This window comes from Hypanus sabinus, chromosome 12 (genome assembly GCF_030144855.1).
Source record: "Hypanus sabinus isolate sHypSab1 chromosome 12, sHypSab1.hap1, whole genome shotgun sequence".
Lineage (NCBI taxonomy): Eukaryota > Metazoa > Chordata > Chondrichthyes > Myliobatiformes > Dasyatidae > Hypanus > Hypanus sabinus.
In genome coordinates, this window is record NC_082717.1 from 54,149,805 (window position 1) to 54,167,144 (window position 17,340).

General features: G+C 41.7%; 1 protein-coding gene across 2 annotated transcripts in view; it reads left to right on the forward strand.

The window, feature by feature from the left end:
* The window catches only part of LOC132402888 (echinoderm microtubule-associated protein-like 6), a 352,621-nt gene that overhangs the window by 291,171 nt on the left and 44,110 nt on the right, over nucleotides 1-17,340 (forward strand). For both annotated transcript variants that reach the window (XM_059985945.1, XM_059985944.1), the window contains exons 28-30: nucleotides 1,868-1,946; nucleotides 8,294-8,423; nucleotides 15,400-15,498. In XM_059985945.1, coding sequence (XP_059841928.1) covers nucleotides 1,868-1,946; nucleotides 8,294-8,423; nucleotides 15,400-15,498 — 308 coding nt within the window. The remainder of the gene's footprint in view (nucleotides 1-1,867; nucleotides 1,947-8,293; nucleotides 8,424-15,399; nucleotides 15,499-17,340) is intronic.

Genomic DNA, 17,340 nt, shown 5'->3' on the forward strand with positions numbered 1-17,340 from the left:
TTTAACACACTTTGTAACAACGCCACCCACTGCTCTTTTGGCCACTTCTGATTTACTGCCACCTTTTCAAAAAACAAGAAATAACTATCGACATCTGCCTCCTCGAACGTGGGCACCAATCTCAACTCCCTACTAACATTAAACCACTCTGCTCAGTCTAACCCTTGATCTCTTCGCTCGTTCCTTATCTTCTCCATCTCCAAGTCATGTTTCCTCTGTTTGTCTTTCTCGGCCTTTAGCTGAATTTCATGCTGTCTTTGCCTCTCAGCTTGGTCCTGCTGCTTTTTCACCTCTAACCCCTTCAGTTGGAGCTCATGGTCTCGTGTCGCCTCTAGCTCCTTTAGGTGGAACGCCTGCTCCCTTTCTCTCTCAGCCACTTCCAGCTCTTTTAACTTAATTTCATGTTCCAACCTTAATTTCTCCATCTCTAACTGAGCCGTCCCACTTGATGGTACCTTTTCAGGGATATCTTCCAATACCTCAGCTTCAAACACATTCTTCCCAATGTAATAATTAGTTATGGTCCTTCGCACCTCCTGCTTTTTCATGGACAACCTCACTTCTGCGAGGTTCAACCCCTTCACCAAATTTAACAAGTCTGATTTGGTGGCCACCTCTAGCGCCCCCACAGTCAGGTTTTTCATAAATTCACCCACATCCATCTTTGCTGGTTTCCCGTCTGGCTACCCGCGTAACCAGATTCAAGTTTTGGACTTACAAGCCCGATTCACTGGCCTCCCAATTTGGTGTCAAATCCCAGACGAGTCCCCAAGTTGTTACGTATCCCGTAACTGGATCACTTACCAGCAGAGATAGAGAGGTCCGTTGAAGTCTGATGGCACTATTTTCAAATATTTTTATTTTATAAAGGGGCACAAAAGTAAGGTTAATACAAACATTCAGATAATGCACGTCGTCAATACTCAATCTAAAGCGCGGGTATAGTAATAATCATCATTAAGAAATAAGCTCTACTGTTGTCTAGGGGATAATATATTGTCCATTGGAAATATAAAAGTCACTCAGAAGTCTGCAGGCTTCAGCCTTTTGGGAATCGCTGGGTTTCACGTGTTGCGACAGAGAGAGGGAGATTGGTGAGAAAAGGAAGAACTTGCCCGGGTCTTTATGAAGCAACTCCGGTGAATCAGGGGAGCGTTGGTTCCCCTTTGTTAGTTCGAAGTCCTTTTTGGTGTTATCAGCCACCCACTCCCCAGGCAAAAGGAGAAACGGAACGCACGTGGCTTTCTTCAAAATGGCTTCCCGCTACGACGGGATCGCTATCATGTCTTCTTGGTGCGTCTGAAGGGGCTGTCCCCCTTAGACCCTCCTTTATACTTCCTCACGGGGTCGCAGGTGTCAATCAGGTTGGGATGATGCAATCTCTCTCTCAACCAGCCCACTTTGCCCAAGGGCTTTACACATGGTCTCCATGAGACAATAGTCAATGTCGCCTTATTTTGCATCCCAGTGGAACGCAGTATTCGGCACACCTCTCTCTCTCCCACTTCCTGGGTCTACTGACACCCCCCCCCCCCTCAACTAGTGCTCTTGCGATTCTCACAAAGGAGGGGGCTGGGATCATAACACTGCATCAATATGTTGTCGCTATAATTAGACAGTTTCTGTATATTTTATGTCAGAAAATTGTGGGCTAGCAATAACAAAATCACTTTTGTGGATTTCCTTCTGTCTGTATAATTCTAGCACCATTGCCTAAAATTTGTCTTGAATACAGCTTTTTGAGTAGAGGATTAGAGTATTACTGCAAATGCTTGAGATTTTCAAAATAGTGTTCTGTGGCATTTTGCAAATACAATTTGTTTATTCCTCAGTTACACACTTAGGATTTCTGTTCATCTAATTGCAGACCAACTGTCAGCAGAGCTGCTCCACAACCAGACAAACTACAAAAGAACAATATTACCAAGAAGAAGAAAGTAGTGGAGGTAAGATAATACCCTGTACCATTTCAATTAAAAGGTTTGGTGAATTTTAATGTATCAACAATTTGTAGGTAATTAAACATCAGTGCATTAGCTTTGAAATCTTGAAATTCAATAGTAGTTGGGTATATGTATGGTAGAGCACTTTTAGTCTGCCTTTTGACCAATGAACAATCATCGATCATTCTGAATTGCTAAAAATGCATATGATATTAACCCAGTTTCCTTTGCTTACGCTCAGATACATGATTTTAGAAATGGCAAACTATTTTAAAATGTTATTTTTGTGTATCACCCAGCAGTTTGCATATTTACAATTGTGGAGGACATTGATAACACAGAACTTCCTTTTTAATCAGGTGGCAAATTAATTTCAGTATCCTAATCTGTTATGTCAGTTGTCTGTTCAGTGTATTTGTGAATCCCTAACCATAAAATGAAGATACAATATTATTAGAGGCTTAGCTGCATTCTGATGAGGTATGCGCCTTCTAAAAAACAGCTTCCAAATGCTTCTTCAATAGTACTTTTTAAACTGTAGAGCCCAAAATGGGTAACCTACCACAAATAGTCTGCTTCTGACCTGCATTTGCAGTCACGTTATTTACGCAGCTGCTCCTGTTAAATTTCTAGTCAACGGAGATGGTGAAGAATCTGACAACAATAATGCTGATGTTTTATTGCTGACAGATTTCTCTGACAGCAATAAAATTGAGATTGTTATTGCCTCTTGCTTGTGGCATTCAAATGTTTCTTATTACATTGCTAGGTGAATGTGTATGTCACTTTGGTCTTACTGAATCGAGACCTTCATTATCCCAATGGTTCTAATTTTCAGAATTTTCAGCAAAAATATGTTTTTTTTTATTTCTAATAACTACAGAAGTCTTTCAGTGTGTTTAGTATGACCACTTTTATTAAGGACCCCAATGTCACTCTTGTTCAAATGCTTTGATGTCGCGGTTAGTCATTCTAACATTGTTTATTGATATCAGATCTTTCATCCATAATTTTCTCTTGACATTTTCTATTGCTTTAATGATTTATAGCAGAGTATTTACCCAGGTTCAATTTAACCAGCTTTTTCTGTTCAAAATGTACAAAAGCAATTTTCCACCTTGCGAGCCAGTTTCATAGTTGAGTGCAAATCTTTAGCACATTATTTGGGACTTAGTCAGACTCCACTGTTATTGCTGATCCTCTCAGCCATTTTTCAATATCGTGAGAATTGGATCATATTGGCTGCAGGTACTTTGTGTATATCTGAAGGTCTCAAGAGAAAGCACTTCTGGTGGAAAACAATTGCCAACAGTTACCACCCACATATTGGAACAGTGAAGATGTGCACCTCCTACTGTTAGTAGTTTACATTTGCTACTACAAACAAGAGAAAATCTGCAGATATGGGAAATCCAAATAACACACACAAAATGCTGGAGGAACTCAGCAGGCCAAGCAGCATCAATGGAAAAGTGTACAGTCGACGTTTCGGGCTGAGACCATTCAGTAGGAGTCTTTGGCCGGAAATGTCAACTGTACTCTTTTCCATAGATGCTGCTTGGCCTGCTGAAGTTCCTCCAGCACTTTATGTGTGTTGCATTTGCTACCAGTTGTGACTGGATGTAGCAATATGTAAACTTGATCAATCAGTTCTGGGATTGATTTGCTCAGCCCATTGCATGTGACACAACTTGTCATATATACAAGTTTGTTTTACTTGATGCTTCATTTTTAAGTATGCCTGGAATGGCTCCTAACATGTTCTTTATTATTTTATTAAAGCATGAAAAATTTCAGAAATAGACCAAGAGGTCTCTTGAGGCAACACGGGTGAATTCTTGAGCCTGTTCTACTACTCAATAAAATTGTGGTTGTTCTTTAAGTTCACATTCTTCATATTCCTCAGTTTCATTTTTGCTCAACTTTGTTCTGATTCTTTAATATGCTCAACAATAGAACATACTTCAGCCTTAATGAAGGAAAATTCCAAAGATCTACATTCTCCTGAATCTCATCTTAGCCTGGCATGTACACCCAGCCTTAGCCTATACCAATGTCAACAGATTCCAAACTTTCCAGAGGGTGTGGTGTCTAATCTGTCAATCTCATAATTAATTTTGTTTGCATAAATGGGATCTCCTCTCAGTCCTTCAACCAACAATGAATTTATCTTTTTTTGTTGTTCCTCACATCAAATCTCTAATCAAAAGAATTAACTTTGTGAATCTATACTGAACAAACTCCAAGCCAAATAGATCTTTCATTGGATGTAGACGTTTTGTGAACTGCAAAGGTATTCCAAGACTAGTTTCACCAGAGCTATATACATTTAGAGTAGGACTTCGCTATTTTTGCATTTCCAAAAGCAATCATACTAGTTATATCTGAAATTTTAAATTGGTGAGTATTCAGTTCATAATAACTTGTACATGATAATTTATTCAGATTTCAATATACTTGTTCATGAACACCTTTAAAATAAATTAAAATGAATTGTTAATAACTGAGGATCTAGTTTGTTCCCCATTCTACCTGACTAATAACAATCAGCCAAACTGCGGAAAGTTGAACCATTTGGTGGCAGAACTGCAGAGATATCCTACAGAATTTAATAGCATAATTTATAATAATAAAGTTATCTTTCCCAGTCACCTGCTTGTAAGAAAGCCTGGATCAGTAAGCTGTACCCGAGGATCAGGGAAAAGTTGATAGGTATTAGTGGAGGTAGAAATAGGAGGCCACAATGGGTTTAATTGGCGATTAGGGTGTGCTTCATGAAGATGATCTGAAGCTGGCATGAAGATTTTGCAGCTGATCCAAAGCCAGACAGGTAGGTCATGAAGGAGGTTAAAGGCCAGGAGGATATTAAATGTATCCGTTTTTCCACCCTCTAAACCCACGTGGTACAGGGTCGGTAGAAACGTCTCAGCCAAATCAAAACTGGCCAGATTTAAACTGCTCTCATTCTCAGCTGCCTTTCTCGACATGCTGCGAGTGACCGTGCATGCGGGATAGATCTGGGACTCTAGGGGCGGAGCCTCAACACGCACCGACCGGCCAGTCCTCGTCATGGCTGCCTAAACCTTACCACCTGCTAAATCGTTATCGAGAAGGACGTCCATGTCAGTTCTCGGGAATTCTGATGGCACCCCTATTTCAACGGGTCCAGACACCAGCTCACAATCCATAATGACCTCATGTAAGGCCACCATTTCTATCCTTTTACTTATTCCCCTCACCGCTACCATTCCCGTTTTCCGACCAAATTCTAGTACCTTACTGCTGATCAACGACAGCTCAGCCCCTGTGTCTCTCCAGATTCGTATGGGAATTGGTGGGTCCCCCTTCCTCAAAGACACGGTTCCGTGTGACAGACAAGTCTCAGACCCTTCTCGTACTCTGTCTGCCCGGGGCTCTCTTGTCGATTTACTGATTACCACTGCACATCCGAGAGGGTCTGCTACTTTCCCTTTTCCCGTCTCCCTCCTCGGAGCAAAGCAGCAAAATGCAACATGCCCGCTCTTCCCACAATTAAAACAGGTCAAACCCTGAAATCTCTGGCCGTCTGGCCTTTCCCCCTCAACCTTACCACTAGCTCCCGGCGGGACCTCTGCCTCAGCCGGCGGACTTTCTCGATCGTTCCCACGGTCTCTCGGGGAACTTTTATTCGAGGAAAACTTTGTCTTGTGGGTTAGGGCATATTCATCTGCAAACCTAGCAAATTCTGAGATGGACTTATTCGGCTTCTCATTCAAATACATCCGGATCTCCTCCGGAACACAACCTTTAAATTCCTCAATCAAAATTAACTTCCTGAGATGCCCATAATCCTCGTCCACTATTTCTGCGATGCACCAATGGTCCAAGAGCACACCCTTTTCATGGGCAAACTCGGTATACGTCTGATTCCACCCTTTCCGTAAATTTCTGAACTTTTGTCTATATGCTTCAGGTACTAGCTCGTAACCCCGGAGAATGGTCACCTTTACTTTGTCATAACTCTCCCCCTCCATGGACAACGCCGCATATGGCCACTGTGCCTTCCCTTTTAACACACTTTGTAACAACGCCACCCACTGTGCTCTGGCCCACTCCTGATTCACTGCCACCTTTTGAAAAAGCAAGAAATAACTATCAACATCCGTCTCCTCGAACGGGGGTACTAACCTCAACGCCCGACTAACATCAAACCGCTCCTCTCGGTCTGACCCCTGACTGCATTGCTCTTGCTTTAACTTCTCCATCTCCAAGTCATGTTTCCTCTGTCTCTCTGCCTCCCTCTCCTTCTCAGCCCTTTCCTTCTCCTTCTCAGCTGCTCCCAGATTTTTTAACTGAAGTTCATGCTCTCTTTGCTTCTCAGCTCTTTCCTGCTCCCTTTTCACCTCTAAGGCCCTTAGCTGGAGCTCCTGATCCCATTTCACCTCTAACTCCTTTAGCTGGCGCGCATGCTCCCTTTGTTTGTTGGCCCTTTCTCTCTCTCTCTCTTTCTCGGCTCTATATCTCTCTCTCTCTTTCTCGGCTGCTTCCAGCTGCTTTAATTTAATTTCATGTTCCAACCTTAATTTCTCCAACTCTTAACTGAGCCATCCCACTAGCTGCTACCTTTTCAGGGATATTTTCCAAAACCTCAGCTGCAAACACATTCTTCTCAATGTAATACTGAGTTATGGCCCTTCGCACCTCCCACTTTTTCATTGACGACCTCACCTCTGCGAGGTTTAACCCCTTCGCCAAATTTTCCAAGTCTGATTTGGTGGCCGCCTCTAGCGCCTCCAGAGTCGGGTTTTCTATAAATTCATCCACGTCCATCTTTGCTGGTTTCCCGTCTGGCTACTCGCATACCAGATCCAAGTTTGGACTTACAAGCCCGATTCACTGGCTCCCCAATTTGGTTTCAAATCTCGTGACGAGAACCCCAATTGTTACGAAATTCCTGTAACTGGATCACTTACCAGCAAAGATAGAGAGGTCCGTTGAAGTCTGATGGTACTATTTTTAAAAGTCTTTATTTATAAAGGGGCACAAAAATAAGATTAATACAGACATTCAGATAAAATACATCATCAATACTCAATCTAAAAACGCGGGTATAATAATAATCATCAATTAAGCAATAGCTCTATCATTTGTCTAGGGGATATTTATTGTATTGTCCAATGGAAAGATAAAAGTCACTGTCCTTTCAAGCTGCAGCTCTTTGGGTTTAAGAGAGACGGTTTTAAACTTGCCTGGGTCTTTTATGAGGCCAATCCGTTGAGTCGTTTCCCTGTTGTTAGTTCCAAGTTGTTTTCCGTGGTACCAGCCACCAGCCCCCAGGCAAGGGAACTGAATGCACGTGGCTTCCTTCAAATGGCTTCCCGCTATTACGGGATCGCTAGCATTTCTTCTGGTGCATCTGAGGGGCTGTCCCTACAGCCCCTCTTTTATCTTAACTTCCCGGGTAGTAGATGTCAGTCAGGTTGGGGTGATACAATCTCTCTCTAAACCAGCCCACTTTGCCCGAGGGCTTGCACGTAGCATAGTCCCCAATCCACAAACGTTGTCTCCAGGAGACAATGGCCATGTCTCTCTCTCTCTCTCATTTCCTGGGTCCTCTGACCCAACCCAATAATGCTCTTGCGATTCTCAGAAAGGAGGGGGCTACCCCGCACCCTTCGGCCCCCTCATAGCTGTGGTACATTCATAACAGTAGTGCATGCAAGGCATTTGCCTTCTGGAAACTACCTTGAGTAAATGTAAATTATCTCAGTTGGTAGGATGTATGGAAAAGCAAATTTGTTTAAATGGTTAGAAAATAGTTGACAATTTGCAGAGGGATTTGAGATTTCTTGTAAGAAAATCCTGAAAGTTAACACAGTTGCAGGAAGCAGTTAAGAGGCAAATCACACATTAGCTTTCATTACTATAAGATTGAATTATTTAACTTCTAGGAGCAATAATGCAGAAGTTCTTGAAAAGAGGGAGTAAAGAATCAATTATTGTGGTGTTCTTTCGTTCCAGCAATATGTAGAAGAACTTTCAGGATTTGGGGAAGTGATTTAAAAGCAGGAACCTTAGGATTACTGCTCATAATGAGTCAACAAGTACAGAAATAGAACAGAAATTATTCTTTCTTTCCACAGATGCTGCCTGTTGCGTGTTTCCAGCATTTTCTTATTTTTTAAATATACAAGTGAGTTTTTCTGTGTAAGTAACAAAGTAATCTGGAAGAGCAAATACAGCTGTTGAAAGGAAAGGTTTTTACTTCAGTATTTGGGCAACTGCAGTCCCAAACTTTCTGGTTACATAACAAAATATGCACCTTTTAAATTATCTCAATTCATATTAAGTAACTGATTTTTTGATTTCAGGAATTTGTATTGGAACATGTTTTTGGATATAGAGGCTTTGACTGTCGCAACAATCTTCATTATCTCAATGATGGAACTGATATTATTTTTCACACAGCAGCTGCAGGCATTGTTCAGAATCTGTCATCAGGTAATGAATGTACGGATGAAGTATGTCTATTTTAATACGTATCAGGAACAAGGGTGATGAACTTAGAGCATGGATCAGTACATGGAACTATAATGTGGCTGTTATGGACTTGATTGTCACAACGACAGGAATGGCTGCTGAATGTTCAGGGGTTTAGATGTTTCAAAAGGGACAGGGCAAGAGGAAAAAGTGACGGGAAGTCACTAATCAGGGATAGTATCACTGCTAGAAAGGAAGCACTTTGTGGAAGGATTGTCTATTAAGTCAGTATAGGTGGAAATCAGAAATGGGAAATGGGAAATACTCTATTGGGAGTATTCTATAACACCCCCCTCCCCATAATACAGAGAGACCAAGGAACAGATCAGGAGACAGATGTTACAATAGTATTAAAAATTACAGGGCTATTGTTATGGTGACTTCAATTTCCCATATATTAATTGCCACTTCCTTAGTGCTAAAGGTTTAGATGGCATGGAATTTGTTAGGTGTGTCTAGGAAGGATTCCTGGCTCAATATGTAGTCAGACCAACTTGAAAAGAGGTCATACTGGGTCTGGTGCTAAGCATTAAACCAGGTTGGGTGTCAGATCTCTTGATGGGTGAGCATTTCAGAGACAGTGACCACAACTTGCTGACTAGTACCTTAGCCTTGGAGATTGGAAGAGCAGATGGTATGGCTGACAAGAGATCTGAAACATACAGTATAGTCAAGAGGAAGACAGAAGCTTACTTAAGGTTTAAAAGCAACACGTACAACACACTGGAGGAACTCAGCAGGTCGGGCAGCATCTGTGGAAACGAGCAGTTAACATTTCGGGCCAAGACCCTTGAGACTGTTGAGGTCATCTATTGCATCTGGTGCTCCCGGTGCGGCCTCCTTTACATTGGCAAGACCCAACACAGATTGGGGGGAGCGCTTTGTCGAGCACCTCCACTCCATCCGCCACAACAGACAGGATCTCCCGGTTGCCACCCACTTCAACTTTGCTTCACATTCCCATTCAGATATGTCCATACCTGGCCTCCTCTACTGCCATGATGAGGCCAAACTCAGGATGGAGGAGCAACACCTCATATACCGTCTGGGTAGGTTTGCTAGCATGGTTCGGGAAAGTTTAAACTGCGATAGAGCAGTGAAAGAAGTGCATGGAGTAAAGCCAGATGTAACATATAAAGAGGCTTGGAGGAAAGAGAAGCAGAATAAAGGGTGTAAAGGTAGTAAGGTAGAAGGGCTAAAGTGTGTGTATTTCAATGCAAGAAGCATCAGGAACAAAGGTGATGAACTGAGAGCTTAGATACATACATGGAATTATGATGTAGTGGCCATTACAAAGACTTGGCTGGCACCAGGGCAGGAATGGATTCTCAATATTCCTGGATTTCAGTGCTTTAAAAGGGATGGGGGGGGAGGAGGGGAGGAGGTGTGGCATTACTGGTCAGGGATACTATTACAGCTGCAGAAAGAGTGGGTAATGTAGCAGGATCCTCTTTTGAGTCAGTATGGGTGGAAGTCAGGAACAGGAAGGGAGCAGTTACTCTACTGGGGGTATCCTATAGGCCCCCTGGTAGCAGCAGAGATACCGGGGAGCAGATTGGGAGGCAGATTTTGGAAAGGTGCAAAAATAACAGGGTTGTTACCATGGGTGACTTTAACTTCCCTAATATTGATAGGCACTTGATTAGTTCCAAGGGTTTAGATGGGGCAGAATTTGTGAAGTGTGTCCAGGATGGATTCTTGTCACAGTATGTTGACAGACCGACTAGGGGGAATGCCATACCTAGTATTAGGTAATGAACCGGGTCGGGTCACAGATCTGTCAGTGGGTGAGTATCTGGGGGACAGTGATCACCACTCCCTGGCCTTTAGTATTATCATGGAAAAGGATAGAATCAGAGAGGACAGGAACATTTTTAATTGGTGAAGGGAAAATTATGAGGCTATAAGGCTAGAACTTATGGGTGTGAACTGGGATGATGTTTTTGCAGGGAAATGTACTATGGACATGGGTTGATGTTTAAGGATCTCTTGCAGGATGTTATGGATAAATTTGTCCTGGTGAGGAAGAAAAAGAATGGTAGGGTGAAGGAACCATGGGTGACAAGTGAGGTGGAAAATCTAGTCAGGTGGAAGAAGGCAGCATACATGAGGTTTAGGAAGCAAGGATCAGATGGGTCTATTGAGGAATATAGGGTAGCAAGAAAGGAGTTTAAGAAGGGGCTGAGAAGAGCAAGAAGGGGTCATGAGAAGGCCTTGGTGAGTAGGGTAAAGGAAAACCCCGAGGCATTCTTCAATTATGTAAAGAACAAAAGGATGACAGAAGTGAAGGTAGGACCGATTAGAGATAAAAGTAGGAAATGTGCCTGGAGGCTGTGGAAGTGAGCGAGGTCCTCAATGAATACTTCTCTTCGGTATTCACCAATGAGAGGGAACTTGATGATGGTGAGGGCAATATGAGTGAGGTTGATGTTCTGGAGCATGTTGATATTAGGGGAGAGGAGGTATTGGAGTTGTTAAAATACATTAGGACTGATAAGTCCCCGGGGCCTGACAGAATATTCCCCAAGCTGCTCCACGAGGTGAGGGAAGAGATTGCTGAACCTCTGGCTAGGATCTTTATGTCCTCGTTGTCCACGGGAATGGTACTGGAGGATTGGAGGGAGGCGACTGTTGTCCGCTTGTTTAAGAAAGGTTGTAGGGATAGTCCAGGTAATTATAGACCAGTGAGCCTTACGTCTGTGGTGGGAAAGCAGTTGGAAAAGATTCTTAGAGATAGGATCTATGGGCATTTAGAGAATCATGGTCTGATCAGGGACAGTCAGCATGGCTTTGTGAAGAGCAGATCGTGCTTAACAAGCCTGATAGAGTTCTTTGAAGAGGTGACCAGGCATATAGATGAGGGTAGTGCAGTGGATGTGATCTACGTGGATTTTAGTAAGGCATTTGACAAGGTTCCACACGGTAGGCTTATTCAGAAAGTCAGAAGGCATGGGATCCAGGGAAATTTGGCCAGGTGGATTCAGAATTGGCTTGCCTGCAGAAGGCTGCGGGTTGTGGTGGAGGGAGTACATTCAGATTGGAGGGTTGTAACTAGTGGTGTCCCACAAGGATCTGTTCTGGGACCTCTACTTTTCATGATTTTTTATTAACGACCTGGATGTGGGGGTAGAAGGGTGGGTTGGCAAGTTTGCAGACGACACAAAGGTTGGTGGTGTTGTAGATAGTGTAGAGGATTGTCAAAGATTGCAGAGAGACATTGATAGGATGCAGAAGTGGGCTGAGAAGTGGCAGATGGAGTTCAACCCGGAGAAGTGTGAGGTGGTACACTTTGGAAGGACACACTCCAAGGCAGAGTACAAAGTAAGTGGCAGAATACTTGGTAGTGTGGAGGAGCAGAGGGATCTGGGGGTACATGTCCACGGATCCCTGAAAGTTGCCTCACAGGTAGATAGGGTAGTTAAGAAAGCTTATGGGGTGTTAGCTTTCATAAGTCGAGGGATAGAGTTTAAGAGACGCGATGTAATGATGCAGCTCTATAAAACACTAGTTAGGCCATACTTGGAGTACTGTGTCCAGTTCTGGTCGCCTCACTATAGGAAAGATGTGGATGCATTGGAAAGGGTATAGAGGAGATTTACCAGGATGCTGCCTGGTTTAGAGAGTATGGTTTATGATCAGAGATTAAGGGAGCTAGGGCTTTATTCTTTGGAAAGGAGGAGGATGAGAGGAGACATGATAGAGGTGTTCAAGATATTAAAAGGAATAGACAGAGTGGACAGCCAGCGCCTCTTCCCCAGGGCACCATTGCTCAGTACAAGAGGACATGGATTTAAGGTAAGGGGAGGGAAGTTCAAGGGGGATATTAGAGGAAGGTTTTTCACTCAGAGAGTGGTTGGTGTGTGGAATGCACTGCCTGAGTCAGTGGTGGAGGCAGATACACTAGTGAAGTTTAAGAGATCGCTAGACAGGTATATGGAGGAATTTAAGATGGGAGGTTATATGGGAGGCAGGGTTTGAGGGTCGGCACAACATTGTGAGCCGAAGGGCCTGTAATATGCTGTTCTATGTTCTAACTTCTGGTAATTTCTTCCCTCTCCCTTCCCCCATCCCAGTTTCACTCTGCCTCCTCCTCCAGCTGCCTATCACCTCTGTCATGATTCTGCCTTCTTCTACTACACATAGTGCTTTCCCCTTAATTCCTTCTTCACCTTTCCCGCCTATCCCCTCCCTGCTTCCCCTCCTCCACCCCTTGATCTTTCCTCTTATTGGTCTTTTAACTGGCACCTACCAGCCTTCTCCTTCCCACCCTCCCCCCACCTTCTTTATAGGGCCCCTGCCCCCTCCCTCTTCAATCCTGACAAAGGGTCTCAGCCCAAAACTTTGCTCATTTCCACTGAAGTTGCCCAACCTGCTGAGTTCCTCCAGTGTATTGTACGTGTTGCTTTGACCACAGCATCTGCAGTGTACTTTATGTTTAGGGCTCTAAAAAGTTATATAGTTGCCAAGAAGGAGTTTAAGAATAGGCTTAAGTGAGCTAGAAGGGGAAATGAGAAGACCTTGGTGAGTAGGATTAAAGAAGACCCCAAGGCATTCTACATGAATGTGAAGAGCAAGAGGATGACTAGAAATGATCAGGAAAAGAAGAGGAAACATGTGCCTGGTGGAGGAAGAGGTATGGGAGGTCCATAATGAATACTTTGCTTCAGTATTCACCACTGAGAAGAACCTTGACATTTGTGAGGACAGTGCAAAACAGGTTGGTATGCTAGAACCGATTGATGTTAAGGAAGACTCCCAGAATTATAGTTTTTACTTCAGTGGTGGCCAAACATTTGGAGAAAATCAAAAGAGATAGAATTTATGAGTGAAGGAGGATGAGAGGTGACTTTGTAAGAGTGTGCGGGATGATAGAAGCATTGTTTGAGTGGATAGCTAGAGACTTTTCTAAGGGCAGCAGTGGCTAATATGAAGGGGCACAATTTTAAGATGATGGGAGGACAGTATGGGGAGGGGGGGAATGTCAGAGCATAAATATTGTACACAGGGAATGTGGGAATGCATTGCCAGAGGTGTTGCTAGAGGCAGATACATTGTATACATTTAAGAAACTCTTAGGTAGGCACATGGATGATAGAAAAATGAAGGGCTTTGTAGAAGTGAAGGGTTAGAGTGACCTCAGAGTACATTAAAAGTTTACACAACATCATGGGTTGAAGGGCCTTTAATGTACTGTAATGTTTCTGTATTCTATGTATGATTATATTATGAATGTAATATTTTGAAAAGCTTTTGATGTTAATGCAAAATGTTATTGCACTTGTGAATTGTACTTGGTCTTAGTGTCTCCAATATGGACAGTTGTCAAGCTTGAAAATCTACAGCTTCTACAAAATATAGTTTGTCACTTGGTAAATTGGCATCCTTGAACAATGCTAAAAATATTGCATTGCTTGTTAAACATATCTGCATTAATAAGTGAACTATTGAATCATTACCACACAAGAGAATGCCATTCAACATATCAAGCATGCCAACTTTTTCACATACCTGTTTTCCTCCTTCAGTGCCCTTCCCCCACAATACCATTCCCTACCTGCCTATTGCTAGCAAAATATATTTTGCCAAATATCTAGTATCTGTGTCTTTTAGTCCTTATGTAATCAGTAAATGTAAACAACTTTTCTTGTTTTCTAAATCTATTATAATTTTGTAGATTTCTATCAAATCTCCCTTCCATCTCCTTTGCTCCAAAGAACACAATTCCAGTTACTCCAATTGAACTCATAGTTAAAAGCCCTCAGACTGAAACTATTCTCCTTTACACCCTCTCAAAGACCAAAATATTTTTCTTAAAGTGTAGTGATCTGAATTGAACAGAATAACTTGTTGCCTAATAAGAGCTGCTTCAAGTTTCAGCACATCTTTCTGTTTGGTAGCTAATGTTTCTAATTACTAAAGTTTCAATTTATGATGCCCAAAATGCTTTTGCTAACTAGTACCAACGTGTTCTGTTATTTTCACATGTTCATTCATTCTCATTCCTTTGTCCCTATGTTTGTACACTTTAAATTTATGCCAGTAAGACTATATCGCCTCTCTCCACCCATCTCCAAACTGCATCACCTCACACTCTGTATTAAACTCCATCTTGCACACAACTGCCTAAACTGTTGGTCTGCATATATCTAGCTGCTGATGCCATTATCCTTACTGTTAGCCACACCCCTAGGTTTATTGGCAGCTGCAAATATTAATCTGCATTAAAATTATTTTATATATTGCCTCATCTTAATTATTTAGTTTTGAAAATAAAAAACTAGTGCTCTCTAATATTGACAGATTCTCCCTCTAACCTTCCATGGAAGACATGCTTGGCAGGATTTATCAATTGCAAGCAAGAGAAAATCTGCACATTCTGCAAATCCAAGCAATACACACAAAATGCTGGAGGATCTCAGCAGGCCAGGCAGCATCTTTGGGAAAGAGCTGAAATATCGACTGTTTTCTCTTTTCCATGGATGCTGCCTGACCTGCTGAGTTTCAACTGCATTTTGTGTGTGTTGCTTTATCTTTTGCATCCTTTTATAGAACATTTATTTTTGGAAACAAGTTAACAACAGATTTTTTTAAAGAACAATTCACATTTTTATCTATTTATGCTAATTGAATTCCTTGTCTACGGCATGCTTTTTTAAATATACATTTGCTTGCACTTAGTGTAGTTACATATGAACAGAAATTAGCCACATTGTTCTGAGGTTTGGTTAGGGTGTTTTAACCCTGTCTGCATACCTTGACTCTTGAAACTTCAACTTAGTTTGAAATTTTCAATTAACCCCATACTCAACAGCATTTGGAGAATTTCAGTGCTTTTCAATATTTAATAATCTGTTTCCATGTGAACTTTAAATATCAACATTTCAGCTTTATAATTTTGTAGTTTATATTGTATTTCATTTGAAATTATTTTGATCAGGTCTGCAGAGTTTTTATGTGGAACATACAGATGATATACTTTGTTTAACTGTCAACCAACACCCAAAATACAAAAATATTGTGGCAACTGGACAAATAGGTAAGACATATTACTACATCACTAAGCTATAGAATTTCATTATTGTTAAGTAACTTCTTGAAAAGTTTAAATTTCAACCTACAAATCAGATCTATTGTATTTATCCATATGTTAACATAGTATTTGAATGATATTTTGTGAATTTTTATTGCAATTATTTTAAGTAGGTGAATAAACAAGATCTGGTGAAGGGCATCACAAAGAGTAGAGAAGAATAAGTGATTACTCAAGAGCTCAGCCAAGAATTTTCTCAGAGTGGTACCCACTTTGCTGCAAACCTGTCATTAGAATATCCCATTTACTTGGATTCCATTTCAGTTTTTTGCTCAATGCAATTGGAACAGTTCTGAGGAAATTCATAACAATAGTCTTTTATGCCTGGTTTTTAAAATTTCTTTGGAAGAAGCGGAATGAAGAGCAATAGCATGACAAATGAACAGGAAAACTAAACTTCAGTACCTTACCCCTTCTATCTTAATAGCTTCCTCCTGAAGGTGGGCAACCAGAATTGCACACAATACTTAAGTATGGTTTAACTAATGTTTTGTACAATTGCAACATGGCATCTCATCTCTTGTACTTAGTGCCACAGCAATGAAGGCAGACATGCCATACACCCTGCCTACCTGTGACACCACTTTCAGGGAACAATATACTTGTACGCATAAATCTCTCTTTTCAACAACATTCTTCAGGGCTTTGTCATTCACTGTTTACACCTTCACAGTGCATCACTTTGCATTTGTTGGAGTTCGATTCTATCTGCCAATTCACCATCCATTTCCCAGTTGATCAATATCCTACCCTCCTTCACTGCCCATTATCCAACCAATTTGGTGTAATCTGCATGCATGTTAATCATGCCACCTACATTCTCATCCGAATCATTAATAAAAAAGACAAACAACAAAGGATCCAGCATTGATCCCTGTAGCACACCATTGGTCACAGGCCTCCAATATGAAAAGCAACCCTCCACTACCACCTCTGTCTCCTATCACCAATTTTACATCCAGTTGTCTATTTCATCCTGGATCCCGTATGTTCTAACTTTATAGACCTGCCTACCATGTGGTACTTTGTAAATGGCTTTGCTAAAGTGCATGTAGACACTATCAAATGTCTTGCTGTTATTTATCTCCCCAGTTGCCTCTTCAAGAGACTCCAATAAATTTGTGATATGTTATTTCCCACTCACAAGGCCATGCTGATGATCACTAGTCATTCCTTGCCTTTGAAATTCAAATAAATATTTTTAGAATCTCCTCCAGGGGCCTTTTCACCAGCGTGAAGTCTGTTTAGCCTTTCTTAAATTCAGGGACATTAACCATACTCCAATATTCTGGTATCTTTCAGTGGGTAATGAGGATACAACCTTTCTGCCAGGTTCCCAGCAATTCCTTTGCATGTTTCCAACAATTTACCAGTATATACCTGGTCTGACTCTAGGAAATTAACTACCTTTAACTGCTTCAAAGCTGCCAGTACCTCCTCTTTCATAATGTTGATAAATTTCAGGATAATGCTGTTCTCTTCCCTGAACTCAATGGTTTCCATGTCCTTCTCCATGGTAAATGTAGACAAGAAGTAAAACCAAATTTCTTGTGGTGCAATACATCGATGACCACACTAACCCTTAAAGAGACCTACTCTCTCCCTAGTTACCCTTTTGCCCTTAATACTTCCAGAATCATTTCAGATTTTTTTTGCCTTATCAGCCATGGATATCTCTTATCCCCTTTAACCCTCTTTTCATTCTTAAGTGTACACATACATCCATAAATTCTGTTTAATGCCATCAAAATTAACCTTGCCCCAGTTTAGGACTTGAAATTCTGAACC